Source organism: Psittacula echo (genome assembly GCF_963264785.1).
Source record: "Psittacula echo genome assembly, chromosome: 18".
Taxonomy (NCBI): domain Eukaryota; kingdom Metazoa; phylum Chordata; class Aves; order Psittaciformes; family Psittacidae; genus Psittacula; species Psittacula echo.
Window position 1 is genome coordinate 5238370 of NC_137754.1, and position 27749 is coordinate 5266118.

The following is a 27749-nucleotide window of genomic DNA, read 5'->3' on the forward strand; positions in this document are numbered from 1 at the left end:
TAAAGCAGGGCTGGGTACTGTGCAAATATTACCAGCTGTGTTGTGACCTGGTTTGCAGCTCTCTGTCTCTACCAGGTTGCTGACACCGCTGCTGTTTCTTTGGTGCTGTAGAACGATTGCTGAGAGTTAAAACTGGCAGCTCTTACAACCTTTCCTTTCGCTTTTCTAGCTAAGCAAGGCATCTGCTCTTTGCTGTTCTCTATCTCCCTGCCCCCGTGCCATACAGGGCTCTCTGTTTGGTGGGTTCGAAAATCTCTTTTGCACAGCAGGTTTTGCGTGAGCACGACTGCTGGAAATGGGTTTCAGATGTTTTCCCCGACTCAGTCCTGGGCCTGCATCTTGTAAGATGAAGCGTTTCTATAGGAACCGTGTGACATCTCTCCTGCTACTCCCCCCGCAGCTCCCTCTCGAGCATGCCCAGTGCGAGCCTTGACTTTGGCTCAACTATCTGCGTGCAGTAACGGGCTGCACATATGGGACTATGAATGCGGTTCCTGATGAGCTCCAACTCTTTGTCTTTGGGAGGAGGAAGAAGAGGTTGTGACCAGAGCTGGAAGATCTGCCCTGTGTACTCCGAGACCCTCGCCTGTCAGTGGGCTCTTGGAGAATGCTCGCTTGTTTGGCCAGGGGGAATTTACTGGATATTCTTCAGGAGGGCTTCACGGAGGTAAATGCATGTCCCAGGTCTCGCACGGACCCTGCTGGGGGAAGGCAGCATGCTTTTGTGCAGGAATTGTTGTGTCTCCCAGTGCTTTGAGGAGCAGAGAAGGAGAAGAATGAGCAAGGTTTCAGGGTGGGAGGGTTACTTACTAACAGGAGGACGTACCGGGCAGCTCAGCCAGGGCTCTGTAAGGAAGCAGTAGTTTTCTGAAGAGTTTGTGGCTGGTTTGCAGCTGGTGTTTTTATTCTCTTCTCACTGCTTTACTGTTGTTCCAGTAAATAATACAAACTGCATCTGGGTTATGGAACACAGTTTATTTGATGGAATTAACTCTTCTCATGTGTGGGTGAAATCTCCATGCCTGGAGGCTGTTGGAAGCCTGCAAATCTGCTTTGTTTCTTGGGAGAGGCTGACAAAAGAAAAGGCTGGCTGGTTTTTACCCATCTTGTTCTCTAGGTTTAATCTTTAAGGGACTGAAATTCATCTTTGTCACAAAAGGGTAATTTAAAGCGTTCTTTATTTGCTTATTCTGCTGTTATCGAGACTAATCAATCATAAAATAAGGAGTGAGAAGCACCAGGCAATCCCAGAGATGGGAATCCTGTAGCTGCATGGGGAATGCAGATTTTTGTCAGTTTCTCTCTTTAGGGTGCACAGAAAATCAGTTTTGTTGGTCCCCCCATGGACACTGCCTGGCTGTGCATTGTGCAGACCATGCTGGAGTATGATTTCCTGTCTGCTGAAAAGGAAGGAAAATTGTGGGGGCTTGTGCTAAAACCAAGCAGTTCCTGCTATTTGCTTTCTCACCTAGTGGCACAGATAGTCTTATAGCGTTTTATTCTTCCTTGGTTTTGTTTATGATTGGTCATTCCTCATCTTTGCCAAGCTCAGCCCCCACCCGACTGTTCTGCCCCATATTACATACATGAACATCCCTTCTGGGCTTAAGCCATCAGAGGGAAAATAAACTGGGTATGAAACTTGAGCCTCACAGCTTCACGCCAGCCACAGGCCTCCTTTGATTGCTCCGTGTAACTGTGTAAATACTCCATCCCCTCCTCCACGGAATATCTCACTCTCATTTTTAGCTATTAAAGATATTGCTTTAGCTCAAGCGTACACTACCTGTGCTATAGGGCAGCAGATCCCTCTCTGGCATAAGCTAATACTAACCTGTATATTAATAATATAATTAATAATGGGAGCATTATTATTTACATTTAGTGCTAGCCTCACCCTAACTGTCAGGTTTTACCCACACACTTCTCAGTTGTGGAAAAAGAGTTCCTCTCTCACCATAAAAGCAGATTCACTGGCATGTCTCCCACTTGGGATCTCTCTGCCACATCACACACTTCACATTATAACTGAAGTAAAACTGAAATCAACTTTGCAAGTGCAGAACCCATGGTACAGAGAGGTTGAGTGACTTGGCAAGGACATGCAACACATCACAGAGACAGTTGGGAATGTTGAATTCTGTCCCTTCTGTTTAGATCCACCAACTGTACTTCCCCCCCCTTCTCCTTAGGTGCTTAGGTGCTTATTTATACAAGTTCCGAATGTGAAAGAGTGTCCCAAGGTATCTGATCCCAACACACCACTCTGATGTTAGAAAGCTGGAAGTGAGTGGCTCCTAAACTAATGTTTAGGTTTAGTAGTCTCTCGTGTAGTGACTTTAGCAGGTTAATGTCAAGATTAAAAGTCAGACTTAAATTAACGCAAGCAATGAATTGGGGTTCTGCAGGAATTGCCTCACTAATTCAGCATCTTGGTCAATAATCCATCCCTGAAAAGTTACCTAACACAGCCACAAGCAAGTTTCTTTTGTTCCTTCGCCTTCTTTTCTGTCGCTATCCTTTGTAAAATGAATCATTTGAAATAGTTATGTTTTCCCTCTGAGGTTACGTAGACCAACAGGCCTGGGATTGCCACCTCTCCAGAGAGTGAAGTGGCACTGATTTTTTGAGAGCCCAGGCACAGGTTGTTTTGAAACCAGCGTGTCCCAACAGCAGCAAAGCGAAATGCAAAGTTACCACACAAGGCTCTCTCTGCGTGGGGAAATACCCACACATCCTTCTATGTGAGAACTGCTACTCCCAGCAGTATGCATGCAAGAAGTCGCTCAGTGCAGGTTTGTTCTGTGTTCTCTCCCTAGTCGTCTGCTCATTGCCTGCCCCCTCACCAAGTGCTTCATGTAATATTCTCCCCCGAGTAGTGGGTTCTTAGCTGAATGGCATATGAAGTAGGTATTTCCTGGATTTCCCACACATACAGTCTCTCTCTCTCAATCTTCAAGGTTTGCTCTGTCTGTTAGTGGACTTGACGTGATTAGATGGCATCTGATCTGTGGGATCTGAAATCCTTGCTGTGGGAAATGACTTGGGTTTCATTTTTGTTTGCTTTTCTGGTTGAAGTAATTTTCTGGCAATATAGACTAGCTACTGTCTTGCTCTGGTAGCCCTTCTGTTTCCCTTGGTGTAGCATGCATGATCTATGATTAAAATGTCTCTGCAACTGCAGTCTTAGCAGAAGAAACTTGCACTCACCCTCTGCTTGCAATGAGTGCTATTTCTAGCTAATAGGATTCACTCTGAAGAGAGCTGTTCTGACTCCTTATCCAGTTCAGTCCATTAGGACTAGCCCATAACTAAAAGCTCCCTGTAGTAGTGAATCCCTCAGAACCCGAGTTTCACTAAATGCGTGAATACTGCATGAATACATACTAAATACAGCATCTCTTTAGAGATGCTGCTGTTTTCCACATAGTAGGGCCAAGTGTCATTTCACATCAGATTTGTTTTGCTGTGAGTCTTTGGTGTCGTGTTTTACGTGCGCTCTACACTGTTATAGCCAGGGGATGGTCAGGCACACTTGTTTAAGGCTTGGCCAAAGTGGGAAAGGCTGGGATCTGAAGAACCACTTGAACCTTGCCAGGTTGCCTGTCTGGTGTGCAAGAGATGGGCAGCTGCTGCATTGTTGTTGTGTTAAGCCTCAAGTACAGCCAGCAGAAAACACAGCTTGGCCTTCCCACACCTGGATTTACATGGCAGTGTACTTCAGCAGACAATTGCTTGTTCTAGTGGGAATTCTTACCGATTTTTCCCAAAGCCCTTGTCCCTGGCCAGCAATAGGGCTATCAGCAAGGGAAGGATGTATTTGCCGTGATACAGGATTAGGGGTTGAGCAGTTAGGATTCAGTCCCTGCGTGAGGTTCACTGTATGTCTAAACCAGGCTATTACTTGGTTGCATAGCAGTAACTGCCCTTTGGCAGGGTATATTACAGTACATTTGCACAGTAACAGTAAAAGATTTATTGTTATCAAAGCATTATACAGGGAACATTAAAATTAACACAGCTGCTTCTAGGTAGAAATAGAGGCACATAGAGGTAAAGTGGGCTGCCAAATTTACAGCAGGTCATTGTCAGAGTGAGGAACAGAGCCTGTGTCCTAAATGTGCCTTCAATGCCCTTCATCCTGGACCAGGCAACCTGAGTGTCCCTTTCCTTTTGCTTCATATGGAAGGTTCTTGCCTGCAAAAAGCACTGCTCAGTCATACTGTGTGCTCAGTCTCTTCACAAAGCTTTTTTTCCCTGTCTGTTCAGGGGTAGTGACTGAGTGACTGCATTCTGCTAAATAAGGAACAGTGCTCCTTTTCTTTCCTGAAGCATCAGAGAATGTCTCGGTACAACTTGTTTTGACAGACCTTGGACTTTGGGTGTAGTGGAACCATTTGACAATTTAGGGTGAATCATGTGCTCCAAAATACTTGCAGTTTACAGTAAAAGATCTCTTGCGGCTCAGCTTTTTGCCTGTATGCTTGCATAGAAACCCTGCTTGTGTGAGAAAATGGCTTCAAAATACCAGATTGGGGAAAATGCAGAGGCACTAAAACATCTTGCGAAAGTGCCAGAGATTATCCCTAAAGCAGCCTAGCTTTGAATGGCAGCAACATTTTGGGGCGTGGATATCTGACTGTTGATTCAAAGGAGTACATCCTAACAAGATAAATTTTACGTGACTTTCTATCTAGTAGGCTCCTGCAGTAGTTGCTGCCTGCAGTGATAGGGAATTTGTTTAAGGAATGGATACCATCTTCAGATTTCTGAACATAGAAGGGGTCCACAGAACTCCCAAAGGTTTTTGCTGCTTGAGTCTTTGAAGTTACAGAAAACATTCATCAAATGAACGCAGAAATCTCTTCCTAGCACAGACTGATATGGGAGTCTACTGTAACATGATAGGAAGGTGGTGAGGCCTTCTGAACGCATCTCCATCTTCAAAATGTGCAATACCCTAATCTCAGAGGAGGTGAAAATTAACCTTATACACTGTAATGTAGATAGCACTGATAATAAAGGATGGAGTAGCATATCAAGGCATTGTGATCTGCCTATATTTACTGTCAGGCAGACTGGACTCATTGATGGTTGAGAGAGAGAAACATGAGCCCTAAGCAGCAGGTGGTGAATTGCACTGGTTAAATGAGAATAGCAAGGACACCTACAACTGCCAGGAGATTTGCAGGAGTGCTGCTGCTTTTCTTCCACCTATGGAAAATACTAGATAATGACACTTAATTGTAATTAACAATAAGGGAATACTGAGAAAAATGTGCTGACCCTGGAAGGGCGTTTTCCTCCTTCATATTATTGGCTGTAAATTGGAAGCACAAAGATATATGCTACTGATCTCCATTGTTGCCTTCCTATAGGCAGTAGGACTGAGGCACTTCTTCAGGGTATGTGCTGAATATATGATCCAATGTAAAATCCTACTCTGAGATGTGTTGTGCTAACCTGCAATTTCCCAGCAGAAGTGCCTGCAAGTTGGGGAACTCCTTACAGCTGTGATTAGCCCCTAGTACCTTGCTTTAAGGTTCTCCTGCCTTGTAAGGTCTTTTAAGTCTTCCAGAGTGACTTGGATATAAACACCCTACAGTGACGTGCCTAGGAGCTGAACAATCAGGGCTCCAACTTCCTTCAGGTAAGGGAGCTCCTTTTGCTATTGCAAGGTACAGGTAAACCTGGCCTTTTTTTGGAATGTAAAGCTGTGTTAACATAAATAGGATTAAGCTTAACTCCACCATAATCCTAATAACGTGCTCTGCATAGTACATCTTAGACTAGGCTGATATGTTTTTCTTCTGAAAAGTCCTTGTTTTGAAAGAAATACTGGTGGAGGAGCGTGAACCCTATCAGGTCTAAGATTTGTCTGATTAGAAGCTCAAACCAAAATGCAAGAAGAAGCAGAAACTCCTGAGTGGTCAGTGGGCTTTGTCCCTTCATACATTTAACACCACTTTGCCCTTTTTAGGTCACTAAACTTTTCTATCTTAATTTCTTGGCAAGTTCAGTCACCCACTCACCTCTGCCAGCAGTGACAGCTTATTCCCTGGACTTTGCAGCAGTCTCTTGCTAAAGTCATTAGATCTTCTAGTTTTTGGATACCAAATCAGGAAATATTGAGCAGTCCAAACTGTCTGAACTTCTGCAGGAAAATCTTATGCTTTACTGGGGGAAAAAGAAGCCAAACCAACCAAACAACGAAGTGAGTCTGCTAATGAATGTAAGTCTGCAGTATTACAGCAGCTATTAGTACGAATGCATGAAGAATGTTCAGCGAAAAGAAATAGGAAACAAGCTGCTTCGTGAAGGGTCTGTTTTTCCCTCGAGTGAAAAAAGAAGTGTCTGAAAGGAAGAACCATATGGATTGCTATGGGAATTGCAAATGTTCTGTAGGCTGGAAGGGGCTGTGCCCTTGTGGGATTAGTACAATACAACAGTTTAGAACTTTGTGAAGTTGATTAGAAAATGACAGCAAGGTGGTAAACGCAATTGTGATGAGATTATTTCCCTAAATCACACAGACTTCAGGAGCAGTTTTCACGCTGCAACCCTATTTGATCCATCTTTAATCTATGTATTCCTATAATGATGCTGTATTACTATAGACAAACCTACCTCTTTTCTCTGGTACTTGCTTGAATAAATTAATTTTGGATAGGCAAAACTGACACACATCATTGCTGTTACTGCAAAGAAGAGCATGCAGATCCAATTCATGTGACAGGCCAAGTCTGCTCCAGCAAGCATGCATCGGATCTGCCACTTCTGCTTCCTTTTTTTTCCAAAAGCTATTGGGCAGTCCCCCAAGCTCATCTCCTCTGTTCTGCTCTCCAGTTCTCTGCTGAGTGAGCAGAACTGATTGAGTGCAGGTCCAGTCGCCTTTCAGAACCAGCAGACCGAACCATGGTGTGATTAAAGTTGGATTTCCTGTGTCAGGATAATTAAGAGCGAAGCTGTGATCAGATTGTGACTTTGATGGGCTGTAAAAGCATAAACTCTGACTGACATTGCTGAGATAATACAGAATGGAGCCTTAAAACGTGCTGCATCAGCAGAATAAGGGGAAGATTAGTGAAAACGGAGGTAATCCCATAAATGGATCAGTTTGTTTACCCTCCATGTACAACACCAGCCCAGCCCAAATGGATTTCAGTGTTACCAGTGCTTCTACTAGCCATGGAAGTGTTACTGACAGGGGGATGGAAAGGAAAAGGTCACGTGAATCTAATCTTTGCCTTATGCTAGATAGATCCTAACACTAACCAGAAGCCTGAGGTTTTCTCGCTCTTCCCCTTGTGGCAACACGCACAGCTGTATGATGCAGTACCCAGCATGATCTGCTGGAAAGACAGTGCTCCTTGCTCTCAGGTCTCGCAGGTGCGGCTTGCAGTGCTGTGGCAAGCTACTTTCCATATGTACAGAAATAGAAACAGTTCCATTAGAAATGTTAGCACAGCTCCAAGGAAATGGAGGAAGGGGACTCTACAACAGTACAAATGAGCCATGCTGGGAGCGTTAAGGAGAGAGGCTGTTGTCTCTTCCAGGAAATCTGTCCTGGTTGTTTCTTTTGGTAGATGGCGTATTTCAATGGGAAATAGCACAGGGTTTCTTGCTTCTGCATTGTGGGTTTTCTACTTTCTTGATTAGTGTCACATCCACACTGTTTTCTTCCACACAATACTGTGAGCGAACCAGTTCTGGCACCAGAACTGAAGGGATGACAGCACTTGTTTGGCACCTACCTAGATTAAATGTAATACCAATCTCTCTTCTCAGCTGCGCTTAGACCATGAGGCCTGTCCTACTGCCTACTTGCGCTTCCTGGCTTGACGTGGAGTGAGCTGCACCACAGTATGCACTGATGTCAGTTAGTGCTCAGCAGGCTTTGGAATGACACCAGTGGTGTTTGTTTTCAAGGGCAGAAGACAATGAGATCTGTGAACATGAAAAAGAGAGAGCTATGTCGCTTCCCCATGAAATGGCAATGATGTGCAAACATGTTGTTTTCTATTTTCAGCAACAGCTACAGGCATATGTGGCCTGGGTGAATTCCCAGCTGAAGAAAAAGCCAGCAATAAAGCCAGTCCAAGACCTCAGACAGGATCTCCGAGATGGAGTCATTCTTGCTTTGCTCATTGAGATTGTAGGTCAGTAACGCCATATGCCACTATTTTTCATCTTGCAGTTTTAGAGCTTGTGTGGAAGGGGCTGGCCTTGGCTCTGACATCTGTCAGGCACACTGGCCGATGTTAACGACAGTGTCAGAGCTTGCAGAGGGGGAAGGAGTGACTTTGGAAGAAAACAATCGTAAAGCAAATCATAAATGCAATTCTATCAAAGTCCTTATTTTTAGCAGACAGTTACAGCCGAAGTGCTAAATGTGTCAGGGACCTTATTAACTCCCACAAGGCTGGAATGGAGTTATGAAAGGATTTACCTCGTAGAGGAATGGTGTTAGCGTGTGGCATGTTCAGAAGAGTGACCTGCTTGCTGGCATCCTCCCTTCTTCCTGGGTTCAACTTTGCTCCTGAATTCTCTACCTCCTCCCCCTGAGCAGTGCAGGGGAATGGGGAACGGGGGTTGTGGTCAGTTCATTGTACATTATCTCTGCTGCCTCTTCCTCTTCACGTTCTTCTCCTGCTGAAGTGGGGGTCCTGTGCTGTAGCATGGACATTCTCCAATGTGAGTCATTCCCGTGAGCTGCAGTTTTTCACCAGGCCCTACACCTACAGCAATTCCTGCGACAACACCAAGTGGTTCAGTTCTTCTCTAACCAAGTTCTTTCACTCCTTTAGCTGGTGAGAAGCTGAATGGCATTCAGGCCAACCCCAGCAGCCAGCAGCAGATGAGGGAAAATGTGGAGAAAGTATTACAGTTCGTAGCATCCAAAAAAATCCGCATGCATCAGACATCAGCAAAAGGTATGTGCCCTGGTGCTCAACACAGATGATTCTGTCTTGTGAAGGTCTGTCTCTGTCATTGTTTCATATCAAACAGGTAATGTATTGGTTTGTGGGGGAGGCTTTGGGTTTTCTTTCCTCCTGTGGTTTAGTGACAGTTCTGATTGTGGTCCTTCACATGAGAAAGAGGGGAAAAATTCTGTGACAGACTACATGGAGTGCATGACCCTTGTTTTTAGCAGAGATTTTTGCAGTGAGCTTCAGATCAACATGTTTGAGCTAGTTTGTATGCTGGGGAAAATGCCTAGTGTGATATCATTAAAACTGATGATTTAACATTTGCAGCATGCTACAGATCATGGTACAAGACACTATTGCTGAAGAAAATATTGCTATTCTCTGGTCTTTAGTATTAAAAAAATGCAAATTCCATGTGCAGATTGAAGTGACTGCTAGCACAATGGTAGTCTTCAGTAACTGCTGCACTTCTCCAGTGAGCATTCAGTAATTATCATGTGCTGTCGCATAACCTACTGGATTGTGAGCTGGAAATGGCCATAGAGGTAAGGTTCAGATGTGTTCTGAGTATTTGAACATATGATCTGTAGGTGGCAGTCAGTTTGCTGCTCTGTACAAAGCAATCAGAGCCAAGCATCAGTGTTGTAATGCAGTCTTTTTTGCACAGTCCTCATTTACTGGCATGGTCCCATTGGGTTTAATTATTTTCATGCTTGTTGGTCAGATACAGCTCTGGTGGGACTTCATGTTAATGGCATTGTCCTTAGCTTTATTTGCATTTTGCAGATATTGTTGATGGGAACTTGAAATCTATCATGAGGTTGATCCTGGCCTTAGCTGCTCATTTCAAACCAGGCTCCAGTAGAGCAATGAATCACAGCCCTGCTGGCACCGTGGGGAAAAACTTGTCAGCATCATCTGCAGGCCACAGGCCTCGTTCAGCTGCTGCAGTGGCCCAAGGAGCGGTGGCTGCTCTGGCAGATGTTCGTCAAGATGTCTTGCAATCCGGCCGGGATGTTTTCCGGCGCAGACAGAGGTAACGGGTTTTCCCTGGTTGTGAGGTTGGATCATGTCAGCAGATGGATACAACTTCATCTAGAATAGATCCATCCTTATCCCGACAGTTCCTGGTTTAAGGTAGCTCTGTTATTGTGCAAACAAAGAGAGGCAAACCGCTGCAGGCTCACTAAAACCTAAATAGATAGTGGCCTAACAAAGGGGGGTACTGACCTAACCTGGGTGCCTCTTGATGAAGACTGCAGGTATCCCAGCTTCATTTCAGGTTTTACAGCAAAATAACTGCTACATCTCTGTTATCTCACTGGAAAAGAGAACAGTTTGTTACGGCCAAGCCAGAGGGAACTCTGCTGCCTCATTTTCCTCATTTCACGCTGAGCACACTGCCTTTTTTGGTGCTGTCTACTTGGAGACATTCTCGTTTCAAGTGAAACAACAGTAAGGTCTTAACTATAGGTACTGGTTACAGATCTGGGAGCAGCTACTTCCAGAATTGAAGTACTGAGCCTGTTGTGCAAGTCCATTCTGTCTTCTACATTGCTGTTCATCCCAATGTTACACTTGCTGCTATATAGGCAGTATGTTGTGTACTGTTAATCAGCTCATGCAGCCTACCATATAAGCATGGGAGTTCTGGTGATAATGAAAGGAGGTGATCCATATACAGAAGGAATGCTTCTGTATATAATGGAAGTAATTCTGTAAAGCACATTTAACCCTTGCAAAAGGTGCCATGTGGATTATAATAATAATAGCAATGACATTTAAATGGCAGCCAGATGGTGGTCTGCTGAGGGTTTAATTTACACAGCTGAAGGTCATTTGCCCATATTATCTCGGCCCAAGGGAAGCAGTCTGGAAATCAGGTTGAAATGCTATATCTTGTTGAAAAATTACATGTAAAAGGTTTCTATTGCAAACGCCTTGAGCCTAGAGAGTTCCTCAGAAAAGCAAGTTCTTGTGCTATTTGCAAATTCTGTTCTTTTCTTTGTCTTCCCAGAGCTTTTGTAGTTTTCTAATCACAGAATTAGGGATGAGTTTAAAAGGGGAGGGCCTGTTTGCCTGCCTTTCCCTCACACCAAGAAGATGGAATGGAGCTCCCTGATAGGAGAATTTTCTTGATCAGCAGTTTTCTAGCTGTCCCCTCCTTACCTTCCTTTCATTAGCTTTCCTACCCTCCTTCTTGGAGACAAGAATTTCTGCTCCCATCAGATGGGGCTTCCCTCATTCTATGATTATTATCTCCAGAAATAGCAACATGGATGAGGAGATTGAAAACCCTTACTGGAGTGTCCGGGCACTGGTGCAGCAGTATGAAGGGCAGCAGAACGTGCCATTGGAGTCCCACTCTTCCAGGTAAAGACCTCTGTTGCTGTGATCTGTCCCTCGTGGACCTTTGTCTGATGTTGCCTAAAGTGCCCTTTCTCATCACTGTGATCTAGTTAGCTCTGATAGAAAAGAGGATTCCCAGCATGTAGTCTGCTGCCTGATCTGGAGAATGAGGCCTCAGGGAACAACTTGAAGCAGTGGCTTACTGCTGTTTCTCCCACTGATAAAATTTATCTCATTCATTATATGATTGCATAGCTAAGTGCTAAGAACTTCTGAGTTCCAATTTTCTAAAGCTCTGGAGTGTTCCTCAAGGAGACTAGAGGAAGAGGATCAGGAAGGATGCAGCTGAAGATTTTACTGGCAACCAGAACGTACAGATGGAGCCTTTGAAAGGAAGCGAGGACAGATTGCCACTGACAATTTCTCAGCAGACAGGATGTCTCCACATGATTTCTCAGGCCACTTTTGATGCTCCACAGTACAAAAGGCATTTGCGTACCTGAGAAGTAAGGTTGCTTGGCCCAACAGAGAAAAAACGAAATATACTTTTTACTTATTCCCCCAAATGTACTGTGTACCATTGAGGTCTTGTATTTGTAAATCCAGACATACACGTTTGGAGGAGTGGGGAACTCCATGTGTGCCAGGACCACTGCCTCCACATGATGGCAGTAGAGAGTGTACTGCTGAAGCTGTCACTGCAGGGGAGGTGTAAATATTCTGGTCTTTGCAACAAGATTTCGTGGCTAATATCACAGGCAGGACTTTGGTGTTGACTGTTCAAACGTAATCTCAGTAGGCCAGAGAGTGAAACGTGCTGCTCCCTCCACTCATTCTTCAGTTTAGGGTCTCTCATATTTTATGTGTACTCTTCTACCCTATAATGAATTGTCAGACAGCTGCTGTTTGATCTTATGTGGCTATATTTTGGGGGTGGGTGAAAATGTCTCAGCACATACTAGTCACTCTGTTGTGTTTTCTGGTTTTCCCCATCGTATCATGAGTTCTTTTATGATATGGCAATGGTGATATTACTGACAGGACAAACTATGGTGAGAATCTTCACGTAACCAATCAGTGATCTAGCCAAAGAAATTTGGAGCAATCTGACCTCCAGCTCCTGGAGATGTCTTCTGCTGATAGCAGGCTTCATGATGAGAACAAGATGCTTGCTTCTTTTTCCTTTCAGAGGGAAATGTACCAGCTTAGTTACGAGAATTGGCTGGGAGAAACAAGCCACTTCTTTTATTATTGTTATTCTTTAATTTGAGTGATATGGTTATTAACTGCAGCCAGCCCCCTCCATCTAATTGTGCTGCTGTTGTGTCTGTCCCAGGGCAGCATCCCCTGCCTAGCATCAGCTCATTTCTGCATTAACTCTTCAGTAAGAGAGCTCACAGCCCAAATAAGAGAATTCCCAGGGACAAAAGCTCTAATAAGCACAGGCAATTGAAATGATCCATGGAAAAATTGCCCAAATCAGATGGATTCCCAGGCCACTGAGCCCCTCACCCACCCATCTCCCTTTCCCCTCCCCTTCCACCAGCCTTCCCTCCCCCACTCTGAGCCAGGCATCTCAGAGAAAAGGCTCTGCCTTGCACAGCCTGTGTGACAGCAGGAGGGAGAGGGAGCTGGAGATACCGAGGAAGAGGAAGCCGTGCACAGGGTTGGGAAGTACTGCACGCCGTCTTCCGACACTGCATCCAAGCCTGGAGGAGAGGGAACCTACTGCTTGCAGGAGCACCTTCTCTCGGCTGTTCCTTGGCATCTGCAGCAGGTGCTTGGAGTCTAAAGAGGGCAGAATGGGATGAGAAACACCACTGGCAATTCTGATCGCGGTCCTTGCGATGAAAACAACTGGGTGTCCAGGTGGCCAAAATGCAGCAGCAAGAGACGAATAACCCGAGAGGAAAACCAGCAAAAGCAAGACCTGGGCTTCGGAATCCCTGAATCAAATCCATGTGTGTGGGCTGCTGTCTGCCATCTGACGGCTCCTTGCAAAGACCCTGAGGGTTTTGGTTGTTTTTTTTCCTTTCTGCTGTGAATCTTTCGGCTAACGTGGAGCGGCTTGAAAATATTGCTCCAGTAGTTTGAGAGGACCTAGCGTCTTCTGCACTGAATTCCGAGCATGTGAAGGGACAAGGCATGTCTGTAGCCAGAATCCTGAGGCTCCCCGGGAAACGAATTCTGTGAGGCGAAAGGTTAAAGTGGGATCATGGGAGGGAAGCAGGTCAAATGGTGAGCGATTGTTGCCGTTGTAATTTGAAATGGCAGGGATGGGGTGTTTATTAAAATGACGAGGATTCAGATTCATCACTGGGGATGTTGCCCTAAAGCCTTGACTGTGCAGGCACTGGCAGCTCTGGGAATCAGTGGGGAAAGGATATGGGTTAGGAAACCAATTGGTAAAAGGAATAAAGTGGAACAGTTTGCATTCATAAATCTGTCTTGAATAGCTTTAATTCCCAGCGCTTATTTCTGCATGCTTTAATCATGGATTGTATGTACTTTAAAGAAAAAATTACATCAGTGGATATTTCATAATCTGTTGACTTGGTGACCAATAAAGAAACAGTAGAAATGTTTCCAGCATTAACTTGAAGGCATAATGTAAGAGGCAACCTGATCGGTGCTACTGCTTCATCTGAGTGCATCTCAGTAGCTCTAGGACTGTTTGGCATGCTTTGAGAGGTTGTGTCCGATGTGAACCCATTGGCATTTAAAAATAGGGAACCTGCCTGAAAAGGAGGCTGTGGACAAAGGAATCCCTAAGCAATTATCTGTCAAACTCTCTGATGTTGTGGAGACCTGTAAGGGCCACTTAACCCCACCCTCCTGGACCCTCTTTAACAGTCATTTGCACCCTGTTTGAGCAGGAAGGAGCAGGTACTGTAGATGTTAGAAATCTCCATTAGAAGATGGTTACTCTTTCACTTAGTAGGTTGCATTCATCTCTTCCTTTAACCTGGTGAAAGTCCATTTAGTCTGGACCATTAACACTAGACTGCTTGAAGGGCTGTAATACAAATGAGAAGTAGGCCAGCACTGGCTGTGGGAGTAAACCAGACGGGAGCTGCTAGCAAGTCATTTCCATCTCTATTGCAGGCCTTTTCTGATTCTGTGAGAGAGCTGTGGAATATGTAGCTGGGAAGATGCGGAAGATGAGCTGTTGAAGCCTCTTATTTTCCTAAATCCATTCTAGTATTTCCACACTGTTTTCTTTTAGTTCTCCTTTGTTTCTGTGTTGGGGAGAATGAAAAATTAACTCCTGCTCACACTTGCAAGGATTAGTTCCTGCGACTTTAGAGGTACACTGAATGGGTCAGTGAGCTTCAGCTACCTTTTGATGTTGTCTGGGTGATGCATTTAGGAAGAATGCCTGAAAAAGATTGCTTGAACCTCAGTCAGCTGAGATGGCCTCAGTGACAAGATGTGGGTACTTCCAAGAAGTTTTAACCCAAGAACATGAGTGACTGGTATCTGACTTCTAAACATGTTTTGCCCTTGGGTTTTCAAGTTAGTTAAGTGGAGCTTCTGAAAGATGCAGCAAGAGATGAAGCAAGCCAGGGTAGCTTTTTGTTCAGCTTGCAGTAGGAATATAAGGCTCGCACTAAGTAACTTCTGAGCTGACCTTCAGTAGAGTGTGGTCTTAGCCCTGTGTGAGTGTATGTGAATTCTCTGGTGACAGTCTCAAGCTTGCATTCGGTTAAGGAAAATGAAGAGGCACATTGTGCTACTTACCAGTTAGCGTACTATCACACTGATGTGGAGCGATGGAAAAGTTACATGCCCAGTTTGGTCTGTTAATGGCTTCTCTAGCATGCACATAATTCTTAGTTTCAACAAGCCTGCCTGCATGTTCACTTTTCTCTTAGATGAGGACGATGCTGATCAGCACTAAAGTAACTGTTTCTCCATTCCTCTGCAGTCTTACCTCACCTAGTCCTACCCACAGTGTGAAGAGCGAGTCCACTGTAGCCCCATCAGAGGAGAAGGAAAGACTTGTGATCATCCACACTGAAGAAACAGAAACTAAAACAGGTACCTTGCAGATAATGCTTTACAGCTCACGTTTTCGTGAGCATTTGTTTGTATGGCAAACCTGCTGAAAAGATCCCTGCTGACTGAAATGAACGTAGAGAATCTGTTCACACAAAACTAAATCCCAAAACTTTTAACACTCCAGTCATGCCATAACATGGCAGTGTCTGCGAGGCTTGCAAATAGTGTCTTGGGAAATAAGAAGCTCTGGAGACGGGGTTATATATAACTGTCGCTGTAGGGTGAATGTTTTCAGCACAGCCTCATTAGGCCATGTTGAAAAAGCCTTCGAAATTCCCTTAAAGGGTCCATGTGAGCTTGTCAAGCCCATGATGTGTAACTTGTCTTTGTGTGTCTGTGTTTACAGCACACTGTACATAGGTCAAGTGGCTCTTTGCAAAGACTGAAACTGTTTAGTATTGTCATGATGTTTGCATTGAGAAGTCCATTGCTGAATTGGCACGAATGCCCGGTGATATGGTCAGTTTGCACTTAAATTTTTCAGGCAGATTGAAAGAGGTTTTCACAGAAGTTTTCGAATCCATTTTTGTTGTTTGTTTGTTTCTTTTCCTTCTCAGAAATGCAGCCTAATAATAACTCTTCCTGGTTAGCATCCAAGAGCAAGTGACAGAGAAGCTCTCCTAGGCTAGCCAGTGGATGATAGTTAACCAGTGATCCAGCTTATGCTGTAGGGATCAGCAAAACCACACAAGGCTGTTAAACTTTGCTATTAAGATGAAAGTCTGGTTTAGAATTAGGTGTGTTGTCCACCTAGGGAAAGCCATGTTATTTGACAAGTAGAAATACTGTCTATGTTGCCTTCAGTCGGTCCTTGATGCACCCTCTAAAGCTAGGATACGCTCTTCAAATCCCACAGTTGCTTTTCTCTCCTTGGGTAATTTCTGCCACACATGGTGCAGGGTATTCTGCCACACGTGGTCCCCTGTGATGTGCTTTAAAATCTCCAGTACTGGGGAATCAGATGCAGCAAAATTAACAAAGGGGAAGGATGCTTATCTTTGATACATCTGTATTCAGGAAAGCATCCTTTGCATGTAGAATGAGACATAAATCCTTTAGATTAGACAAGATGTCACACCTGTAGCAACTTCCTTGGTACAGGCTAGAAGACATGCTGGTTTGTTAGTGATAGTGTAGACAGCTGGCAGTTGTGAGATGCAAGTCTTTTCTGGACTCCTCTGTCTGCCATGACCACATTCAGCTGTTCTCTCTTTCAGAAGAGACAGAATCTCATTTCCAGCCTGAGTGGCAAGCCAGGAACCCTGGGTCATATTTGGAGAATTCATGGGAGGAGCAGCTTCTGGAACAACAGGACCATTTGGAAAAGGAAATGGAGGAAGCAAAGAAGATGATTTCAGGCTTGCAGGTAATAGATTTTCTTCTCAGCCAGCATTCCCTCCCACATACATTTCTTTTCCCATCAGAATGAGGAGGTATTTCTGATAGTGTGGATAGTGTGTATTGGGGTATATTGGCTGCAGGCAGTGGAAACCTTATGCAGCAACAGAATACTACTGACTCAGCACTTTCACATCTTTCTTGCACTGTTTAGGCCCTCTTGGCTCCTGCAATTGTGATCTGGTGCTGGTCACATTTTCCAGAATGGAGAATGCCAAAACGGCCCTTTCCAATGCCCCGGATGTATTTTAGAAGACAGGTGGATCCAGCCGCAGTCTTGCTTGAGGCAGGATATGCTTGTCCCCCATCACTGCGTAGCATGCTTCACCAAAAGAGCCCAGGGAAGGAAGAAAGATAGCTGCAATTTCCCCAGCCCCAGTGTATTTACCAAGGTTTCAAAGAAAGGATGTTTAACACCAGTCAGACACAACCTTTTCTTTTTCTTGGCTCAGACTTCTCCAAAACTTGAACTTGACATGATTTCAGGCTCTTATTTGGTAGGGAGAGAGAAGGGTGTGCAGAGAGGAAGAATATGTTGCTATAAGGACTGACAATCAGTGATATTCACTGGCAGTAATTTAAGTGGACTGTGAGAAGGCAAAGGGCACACTGAATGCAGGTAAGAATGGAACCACTGGAGAGAATCTAAACCAAAGCTTGTGTTGAGAAGGTGATTATGTCTGTGTTGTCTTTTGGTTGGAGTCCACATCCTAAGGTGGGTTCATTGGCTTGGTGCCCTGTCCTGCGATGCGAGGCTAACTCCTGTATGTGCTGGCACTATGCAAAGCACATTTGTTACTATGCCAAATGTAAAGATGCAGCAGTGTTTTCCCATGTGCTGGGGCAGGGACTCCCCTTCTTCATGAGGGCACTTACCAGCCTGCAAGTTTTATTAGCAGCCTGAGAGAATGGAGCAGCCTTTCTGGGATTTGTGATCGGAAGTAATGCAGAGAGACAAGGAATGTCAGGAAATCAATCAAGATTCACAGAGCTGATGAGGGATCACAGAGGCTTGCATCAGCCTCTCAATGAGCTAGGCACATTCTCTACAAAACTATTTGTGGGACCTTTTTCTTGCTGCCCTGTTCCAGTCCCGTCCCCCCCCCGACCAATGACCCTCAACCCAATGTGTTTGACTCTGCATGAGGAGTAGAGCCCCTGATCCATATGGTAAAGACCCTGAACTCTCTCAGGGATATTCCTTTCTGTTTGTGCTGGGAACCATACTGGCTTTGAATTGTAAATATTTATGTGCCAGTAAACAAAGCAGAGATTGTGTGGGAAGCACAGGCAGCCGGGACAGAGGGTGGGGTACAGACCAGAGGCCATTTTCCTTTTGGACAATGGGCAGGAAACAAAAGACTCAACACAAAAAAGAAACCCAAACAACCCTGGCTTGGTTCACCAGTAAAATCCAGTTGCGTTATGTGCCCAATGGGAGCAGGGAGAGGCAGCACTGGAGGCACTGGCGTGTTCTGTTCCTTCAACCCTAGCCCTGTGTTTCAGGAGTGAGGGTGAGCAGCTGGCATTTGCTGCCCCCTCATCCCCTGGGAGTAAGAAGAGGCAGCTGATGCTGCTAGCCAAGAAATTGGATTTGATTAATTGATTGTCCTGCTCTTACTCAATACTTAAGAGCTTCCAGTTCATGAGAGTTGGATCAAAATATCAAGGATCTGATGTATGTGTACCCCATAGGGCACTAAAACTGTGGTAACTTTTTATGTTCCTGTGTGATTCCTGCTTTAGTGTCCCACTGGGAAGAGTTTGGGAGGCACTCAGGAAACAGTTTTCCAAAACCCTTCTGCATTAACTGAGTACAGATTGCTATTTGCTGTTTGGCAGCAGTTGGAGCTCTTTAGTGGAAGATTCTATCAGCAGGCAAACCTGAACTGTCAGCCTTGAAGTCATTTGGGGCTGAACTGGAGTATTGCTGCAAATGGGACATTTTGGTTCTAGCTATGGAATTAAAGTAGACATAAACTAGAAATCTAACTCAAAGGAAGAGGCATGACTCTTCCCAATGTGTGCAGTTGTATGCAACATCTGGGCACATACCAGGTGCCCTGAGTCCTGGAAGTTAAAACCAGAAAGGTCAATGTAAAGACCATCAGCTAGGGAAAACCACTAGGGTATGTCTTGCTGGAGATGTGACCTGGTCCTGCAAGTCACACTTCCCATAGTGCGCTTTCTCCTCCTTTAGGCTGGTTCAGTTTACTGTAGGAATTCTGGCATCTTTTCATAGATATCTAGGCTACTTTAGAGCTGCTGAAGGAGGTAATGCTGTGCTTCTGGTAGCCTTCCTGAAGCACAGGGCACAGCTTGGTTTTCACTGTCTCTGTAGGCAAGGGCTCTTCCCTCACTTAGGCAACAGTTCTGAATGCATTTCGGCCTTGTCTAGTGTAGAACAGAATTAGGCTTCCCTGCACATCCTGTTTCTGAAGTCTTTTATAGACATGTGGCGAGGAGAATGGCTTCTTTCAGCAGGGGTTTCTTCAGTCTCATTCCAGAAGAGAAGCCTTACAACGTAAAGTGGGCTTTAGACTTCAAATTTGTTACTGTAGTGAATGCTACCCTGAGACAGACGTCGCTCTCCAAAAATCGGAGTGGTTGTCTGTGTTTGGTGTCTTTCCATGGGCAGGATTATTGGCTGACAGAGATCTCTGAGAGAGCTTTCTCAGGGGATGAATCTTCTTGTTCATTCCTAAACAAGGTGCTGGTTTTTGAGGGGAATAAGTCAGCAGAAGTACAAAATGAAGCTGTTGAGAGACTGTTGCTATCAATGACTGTTGCCAGAGCTGCAGGTTGCCTGTTTTCCTTTGAAACCCCTGAGGAGAGCTTTTCCTTCATCTTCCCAGGCTTTGCTGCTCAATGGGTCTTTACCTGAGGATGAGCAGGAAGGGTCCTTTGAGCTTTGTGAACGTGGAGCCTGCCCTGAAGAGCAGCTGGTAAGCACATTGCTGTACCTACCCTTCTCTGATTAAGCTGCCCTTTACACTTTTCTGCCACATGCAAGTGTCCTGCACGATAACAACCATGCTATTTTACATTCAGATCATAATCCGAAGTCGCCTGGACCAGAGTGTGGAAGAAAATCAAGACTTAAAGGTTAGAGGGGAAAGAGAGGGTTTGGGTCAAGAGATCTTTGCAGACTCTACCCTGCTTGATTTGAAGCAGGGGGTTGGTGGACAACAGAACGGATGACATGGGAGATGATCTAATTCTGTTCCCATATTCTCCTGCATGGGAACTCCATCCCTCCAGGAGTGTAGGCACCTGCTTCCCTGAGACCATAATCCATTGACCCAGAGAGCTCTCACCATACATGGCTGTGAAGTGTTGATTGTACTCATATTAGCAGTTAATAAGTTTGTGGGACAGCACCCATTAAATGTATTACTTATTAAAATGTATTGAGTATTACTCATTAAAATGACTCAGGGCCTGACACACTTTTTGATCTGTGGGAAAAGGTGGGATGTGCTTTCTTCTGGAGCGGGTGCCTAGGGACAGAGAACACTGACTTTGGTTGATTCTGAAGGGGTGACAAGATGCCATTTAATCAAATTGTGTTGCATTTACAGAAGGAGCTATTGAAATACAAACAAGAAGCTCGAAACCTACAGGGAATAAAGGTGAGGAAAGGGGCCCTTCCTAAATACTAGAGTCTGCAGTGCACAAGTAGGGCCAGAAGCACTCATACACTTCCGAGAGAGGTGTATTTAGGGGACTTTGAGGTGGGGGATCTTACGGTCTGTTTCAAGCTCCAGGAACAGACTACAGTTAAGGCAGGCCCAAGGAGTTAGGTCTCCTGAGTTGTGTTTCTGTCTGTAGGATTGTGCTCAAGTGTTCTCTTTTGCCTGTTTCCCCTAAAGAAAATATGAGGTGTAGGATATTTGTGTGGTTCTCACAGCTTTCCCGCTGCCCCCATCTTGTGGTATGCGCAGCAGAATTGGCCCAGTGAACTTATTCTTGATAGCAGAGGAAAAAGAGCACAGGAAAATCTTTGTCCTCTTCAGCTGCAGCACTGTTCGCAATTCGGGCTCCTGTTTGCTCAGTTCTTCCCCCTGGAGTTCTGCACACTGATAGTGTATTCCTGAGCAGAGGTATTTTTAGAGCTGCCTGTCAGGCTCCTGTGAAGGAAGCAAACAGCAGTAGCTATCCAAGGTAGAGCTCTTGGCTTCTGGATAACAATGAGTGAAAGGTGCAGAATTAGTCCTGACATTGGCCTCTTAAGAGAGACTAGGTCACACTGAGTTTCCTTGTGTCCTTAGCTGACATTGGCCTTTTTTTGCCCCCTGGATGTTGCAGTTGTATGGCTGCAGACACTAGCTGTAGGCCACTGAAAAGACCCTCGAAGGACACTGCTGTTTTCTTTCATAAGAGTAAATTATCAGGCCACTTCTGGAGCTGAAAATCTAGGTAGAAGCACAGAAATCCCTCTGTCTCCTATGGCTAGAATGTTGGCAGGGAAGTGGTTTTTACCTAAGACAAAGGCAGAAGGACTGAGGGCCCATTGGAGCCCTGTGAGTGGCCCCACTGTGTTACAGCCACTCATCTAGGTCACTTGCTTCCCAGGGAAGGGTTTCTGTCTCTGTCTTGCACCTACCTACAGATAACATATTTTCCTAGGATGCTTTACAGCAAAGGCTGATTCAACAGGATGCGTCAGTTCTTCAGCTAAAGCAGGAACTGCTGAGAGCAAACATGGACAAGGAGGAATTGCACAACCAGAACGTGAGTCACTGCTGCTGAGGGTTAGATTATTTTAGGAGGCTGGTGGCCCTGAGGGCTCCAGCAGTCACAGGGTGTGGAGTTGGTGGTTGCAGCATAGTTCGTGGGGTCGTGGGATAGTGAACGACCAGTCAAAGGTCTCTGCAGAGTGAAAACTGCACACAGTCTATTTGCCAGCTGTGGGACTCGCTGCGGTTGCTTATTCTTCACTTCCATTTCCTGTCCCCAAGACCTTCAGCTGAAACAGGGTGGTGCTTTCCATGATGTTTGCAGTACAGCTGCAGTCTTTCTTCCTCACTGTGCTCCCTGGATTAGCAAGCGGCACTTTGTCAGGTGGAGCCACCATGTACAGTCTCCCCCTGGAGAGAGAAGGGCAAGGAAGGAAGTGTCCTGTCCGAAAGGCTGCGTCCTGAGACACCAGCTCCCTTGAACTCTGCAGATACTTGGTCTCAGGTCACCCTTTAGAGCAAGGGGCAAAGAGGTTGTCACTAACTCTAGGAGTACCTACCTCACACCTCTGTGTTATTTCTGCAGGTTGACCTTCAGAGGAAGGTTGACGAGAGAAACCGGCTACTGGCAGAATACAAGGTAATGGAACCTTTCGTCACTGGAGGCTTTGCTGGGGGCAGCCTCTGGTGGTTCTTCAGTTTTGTGAATGTGACTGCTGTCTCCCTGGCACTCGGTCACCTCTGCGAATGGCACCCTGGATAATTAATAAGTTGCAATAGCCTGGATGTTTGTAATGAGAGGGAGGGATCAGATGTTCTTTGTGTCCTGCCCACAGCTCTTTATAGATCTTTTATTCTCATGGTTTTGCTGTGGTGGCTTGCTGAGTATCTAACACTTGTGCAGAAGCCTACAGGTTAGGTTGGGCCACCTGATTGTCCACTGCTCCCTCAGGAATCTGTTTTCTCTGGGACAGTTGTCTGGCCTCAGTTGTGGATCTTTGCTGGGCAAGGGGACTCTAGGCTACTGCTACCTGACTGATCTTTTCAAAGCAAGCTTTGACACTTAGTTCTAACATGTAGCTGGAAGTACATACATTATGTAAGTCAGCATGTAGAGGAACCTGATCCTGGCAGTTGGCATAACCTTCTCTGCCACGGTAAGATGATTGTGAGCCCTACTTGCTGTCCTGATTATAGAATCATGGAATGGTTTCATAGCGTGGTTTCAGTTGCAAGCAGCCTTAAAGATCATCTAGTTCCAAAACCCCTACCATGGGTAGGGGCATCTTCCACTAGACCAAGTTTCTCAAAGCCCCATCCAACCTGGTCTTGAAAACTGCCAAGGATGAGCCATCCACAGCTTCTCTGATGTTTCTCTTGATTTCTGTGTTGCAGAAAGAACTCTGCCAGAAGGACCGGCATTTACAGCAGCATCAGACCAAACTGGATGAAATGCTTAGGCAGCTTTCTGAGGCCAACTACCAACAGGTATGGAGCAGGTGGTGCCCTGAGGTGATGCCCTGAGAGCTGGCACTTACTTTGGTGGCTCAGTTTGTGCTGACTCTTCTACTCCTCTCAGGTGGATTTGGAGAGGGAGCTGGAGCACAAAGAGGCACTGCTAGTTCACTGCATGAAGAGAGAGGCTGAAGAGGTATGGGAAGACTTGGTCACACATCGGACTGTTGGAATGATGTTTGTTTCTAATAGTACTGTCCAGCACCCTTTAGCTACCTATCTCCAGAAATCATCCACTTCATCCCAGAATGGCCTGGCTCTGCAATCGCATTGTCAGTGCCATAACCAAGGCAGCCAGACTACATAAAGCATCCGTCTTAGCAAAGCTCTCAGCATGAGCACTCTGGCTTAGTGTCTTGTGTCAAAACCCTAAGAGAGGTTCTTGGCTTCTAGCTTCAGCTCAAACAGTAGCTAATGGTTAAGCTCCTTATTTCCTCCTTTTCCTACTGACCCTGCTATTGAGCACTTGGAACTGTCTTGGTGGAAAGAGCGGCAGCCCCAGTATCGGTCTCTGCACAGTGCCACTTGAACACTCACTAGAACTTGCAGAGCCCTCTGATGTAGCAGCAAGCTCCTTCCTGACTCTGCCTCTTCTTCTCCACCTGTATGAGAGGAATCATGACCTATAGGACAGGCTGCTGTCTCCTTAGTGAGTGTATTTACCTGGTAGAAGATGGGATATCACTAATGCGGGAAGTTTTCATGCTCTCTCATCATCTTGATGTTCACAAACTGGAATCTTTGGGGAGGTCCTAACACTTGCATTCCTAATGGCACACGCATCTTCCCCTGAACAGGTGATGGCTTGCAGTGGTCACAGTGCTCAGAGCAACGGCTTCCTCCAGACAGCAGGGAAAGGAGCTGCTCCCACAGCACACCGAGGGGTAAGTGTACCTATGGGCAGTTTTCCCAGCCAGATGCAGATGAAGGCTCCAGAGATATTTCCCCTTTCTAAGATCCGTGGCTTTAGATGGGAAGAGAGCAGCCTGGAGTTAGTCTGACTGACTTGTGGTCTCTTGGGCAGACAAATGACTTGCAACTGGTTCGTGATGCTCTTCGCAGCCTCAGGAACAGTTTCAGTGGCCACGATCCACAGCATCACACAATTGACAGCCTGGAGCAAGGCATCTCCAGCCTAATGGAACGCCTGTACCGTTTGGAAACACAGAAGAGGCAAGAGAGAAGGGTAAAGGCTTCCTAGGGCACTTTGCTCTTAACTTCCTCCCTTCACACACAACCCAGAGCTAAGCAGCAATGGGAGCTCCAACGGGTGACACCTTGTTCTCACTCTTTCGGCTTTGCACCCTAGACCCGGGGGAAATCACCAGCAAGCCGAGCAACAAATGAGTGTAGAGACTCCTGGCCTCCCAAATCCAGTAAGTGTCTTTGACCTCTAGCCTTCTGACTGCCAAATTCACTGCTTAGGTTTGCTGGCCAAAGTCCCAAGTATCTCCTTGGGAATCTGCCACCTCCAGCTTCTTGTTCCCTTTACCAGAGCTGACTTTCCTCCTTTTAGTCATTTGCTGTACAGATTAGACTTTGCTGCAAAGGAAGCAGGGCAGAGGCAATCTATGGCTGCTTGTTTGTAAAGCACCATCACAGTGGGAGTCTGTTTGGGCCGCTTCAGTAGTACTGCAGTATAAATAACGATGACAAACAACTTTCCTTGGGATGAGTGGGAAATGCGATGCTATTTCAGCTTTCCTGCTGGTTTGCACCATCTAGTGGACACAGATAACTGCAGTTGCCTCTTCCCCTCTTCTGCTATCAGTGTCTAGCACTGATACATTCTCATTTCATACAAGCATAACAGCACAGCCCTTTCTGACACCACGTTTCACATTTGCTTTTGATCATTATGAATGTTTTTCCAATATGGGTTGTAAACGCTACCTAGAAAGTCTGTGAGACTGTAGGAGACCATAAGTACTGGGAAAAGACAGAGCCACCCCTTTTGTTTCGTGTTGTAGGAGACAGGCTGTTCCTCCATGACTGTGCTCTTTTCTGTGCAGAACTGCCTCATTCTCACAGCACACCCGTGATGAGCACCAGTGCCTGCACCAAAGTGTTATACTTCACTGACCGCTCCCTCACACCTTTCATGGTCAACATACCAAAGAGGTGAGGTCTGGCTTCGCCTTGCTGACACTGATGTGGGAGCTGCTTGTTTCCCTTAATGCATTAGTCTGATCTCTTCTGGGTATGGTCACAACTAGCACAGATTTGCTGTGTGTTAACTTGGGCATTGGATTTCGTATCGTTGTCTGGGGAAAACTGTCTAAAGCAGTCCCCTAGGTGATGCAATCGTTTTAGAGCCTTAAGAGATCCACCTCTCTTTTCAATAACTTCCAAGAGCAGGAGAAAGCAGCCAAGCAGTTCTACCTTGGCATGTAGTACAGAATAAGTATGGTTGTCAATGGAAAAGAGGAAGTGAAAAAGGCTGTTCTTTGTGAATCAGGAGGCAATTGTTCCTCTGAAGGCAACCTTGGGGTTGACAGCTGTGTTCCTGGAGGGGACACACTTTTCACATCCCTGTGGCCAGGGTCCCACATGCCTAGCTAGACTTGTCCTGTGGCTCTGCATGCCGTGTTACTACACCTGAGCTAAATCTGGTAACAGTGTACCATAGGATAGTGCGAAACTCTTCCCTTGCAGGTTAGGGGAAGTGACTCTGAAGGATTTTAAGGTAGCTATTGATCGTGAAGGAACTCACCGGTACCATTTCAAAGCCCTGGATCCAGAGTTTGGCACAGTCAAGGAGGAGGTAAGCGGAATTCAGCTATCAGCCACTTCAGGTACAGTGTTACCGCACAACCCTGGGGGCTGTGGTCACCTCACTTCTAGCTTAATGAAATCTTTGATTTTGCCCCCAAACAAGCTGTGTGTTTCTGCAGATTAAGGTGCTAAAATGGTATGTTTTCATCCCAAGACAGAGCAATTACAGGAATGTGATTGCAGTTGCCTGGGGATTGCAGAGCCTCTTGGACAGAGCTGGCTATTAGCAAAGACAGTCTGTGGCACACCATTGCTCAGGGGACGCTGGGCAAAAACCCAGGCTACACTTCCAGCCCTTTAAGTGGCTTCATAAAACCTGTTGTAGTGAGAGACACTTTAGGCAAATGTGGTTTATTAAAAAAAACCAAACCCAACAACATTCTCATACATCCTTTTAAAGGTTTTCCAGAGATAACTCCGTTTGTGACACCTTTTCCTTCTGGTACTGCCTTACAGCCCCCTTTATGCTCAGGCTGGTGTCAGTGCAGATTGGATTCATTAAAGGTTATTGCGATAGTTCCTGTTTCACCAATTGATTAAGACAAGTGCACAGGGTTTTCCTCTCTGGAACAGCCAGCTGACTACGCAGCCATTCTGCAAGATTGCAGTCTGGGTCAGAAAAGGCATGTTTCCTCTCTTCGTTTTACCTTTCCTGTCAAATACATGCCAATAATAATCCTGAGGGTTGCTGGTTAAAGAAGGGGCCTAATCTGTTGGTTTGGTTCAGCTTGGCTTTTTTTTACCTAAACCCCAAAAAGATTACTCAGACCTGTGAATGATGGATGAGGTACATGTTCTTTGGGCTGTGTAGTCAAATCTGAACTAGGATTTCTGACTTAATGCATACACTTGCACTGTACAAGAGTGGTGTCCAGACTCCAGACGTGGCTGAACTCCCTGTTTTATCTTCCGTAGGTATTCCATGATGATGACATCATCCCTGGTTGGGAGGGGAAAATTGTGGCCTGGGTGGAAGAAGACCATGGAGAGAATTAATCAAGCTTTTAAGCCTTGTCACTATGGAAACCCGTGACTGGCTGCTGAACTCAAAGAATGGCCAACAGCCTGTGTGCTGGAAAGAGTCCAAATCAAGCTGCCAAAAAGAGAGGGCTTCTCTGCAAACAACAGGCAATGCATGCTGTGTGCATGGACACGCGGCAGCTGACTTTCAGTGCCCAAATGTAGCGTTCTGAGACTGAAATGACAGGGCCATGGGAAAGAAACACCTTGCTTTGTCTTGTCAACTAAACCCTGAAGGCCTTAATAATGCGTTGCTCCCTTCCTCTGCTTCTCCATTCCTGCAATATGTGCTGCAGACTGTGATCGGAGCATTACAAGTCTGTTTCTTGTACATGCGATTACACAGATCTGCACCAATGGCAAAAATGTGAACCTTTGCCTTCAAGAGTCAGAAGCAGCCTCTAGATTACATGAGCTGAAGGTTTTACCAACTTTGGTTCTAGACTTGCACGTGCTACAGGAGCAGACTGAACTTCCTGGACATTCTGGACTAACACCATAGAAAAGTGATCTGAGGAGGGAAGAGAGTCTTCAGGAGGTTTTACGCAAGGTCTAAAGCAAAGATCACCAGCTTGGCAAAGCTCCCTTTCTCCCAAACTCAGGCTTCCATCTCCTAGCCCTGCTTTTCCCACTTGCTCTCCAAAGCTGTACCCACCTTTGAGACATTCTGGGTTGGTTTTGTTGCCATGGGGACTGTGGGGTCTTGATGCTTGCTTATTTGCTGAAGGATTTAATTTGTGGGGGAGCTGGAATCGGCTGCTTCCCCAAGGTACTCCAGCCCCTCTCCTTGTTGAGCCTCTTTCCCTGCTTTCCTGCCCTCTCCTCTTTCAGCAAGGCAGACAGTTTGGGACCACCTGTGCACAGGCATCACTGTGTGCTGCTGTCCACTTGTTGCCAGAGCCACCAAATACTTACCCACACCAGCAGGATAAACGCCATCGCTTACACCACCAGTTCCCTGGTATGCCTGCTCCTGGGGTGCCCGACTGATCAGGAAATAAATGACTACTTGGGAAAGGAC

General features: G+C 45.7%; 1 protein-coding gene across 1 annotated transcript; it reads left to right on the plus strand.

The window, feature by feature from the left end:
- Window positions 1-607: 607 nt before the first annotated feature.
- Window positions 608-26704, plus strand: DIXDC1 (DIX domain containing 1; the record flags this gene model as incomplete). Its single annotated transcript, XM_080631562.1, has 20 exons — window positions 608-667; window positions 8030-8159; window positions 8808-8933; window positions 9717-9966; window positions 11196-11303; window positions 15208-15320; window positions 16559-16707; window positions 19595-19684; window positions 19791-19844; window positions 20321-20371; window positions 21369-21473; window positions 22005-22058; window positions 22814-22906; window positions 22998-23069; window positions 23731-23817; window positions 23958-24119; window positions 24243-24309; window positions 24946-25054; window positions 25589-25697; window positions 26624-26704. The coding sequence occupies 20 exons, from the start codon at window positions 608-610 to the stop codon at window positions 26702-26704; spliced, it is 2070 nt and encodes a 689-aa protein (XP_080487688.1).
- Window positions 26705-27749: the final 1045 nt, after the last annotated feature.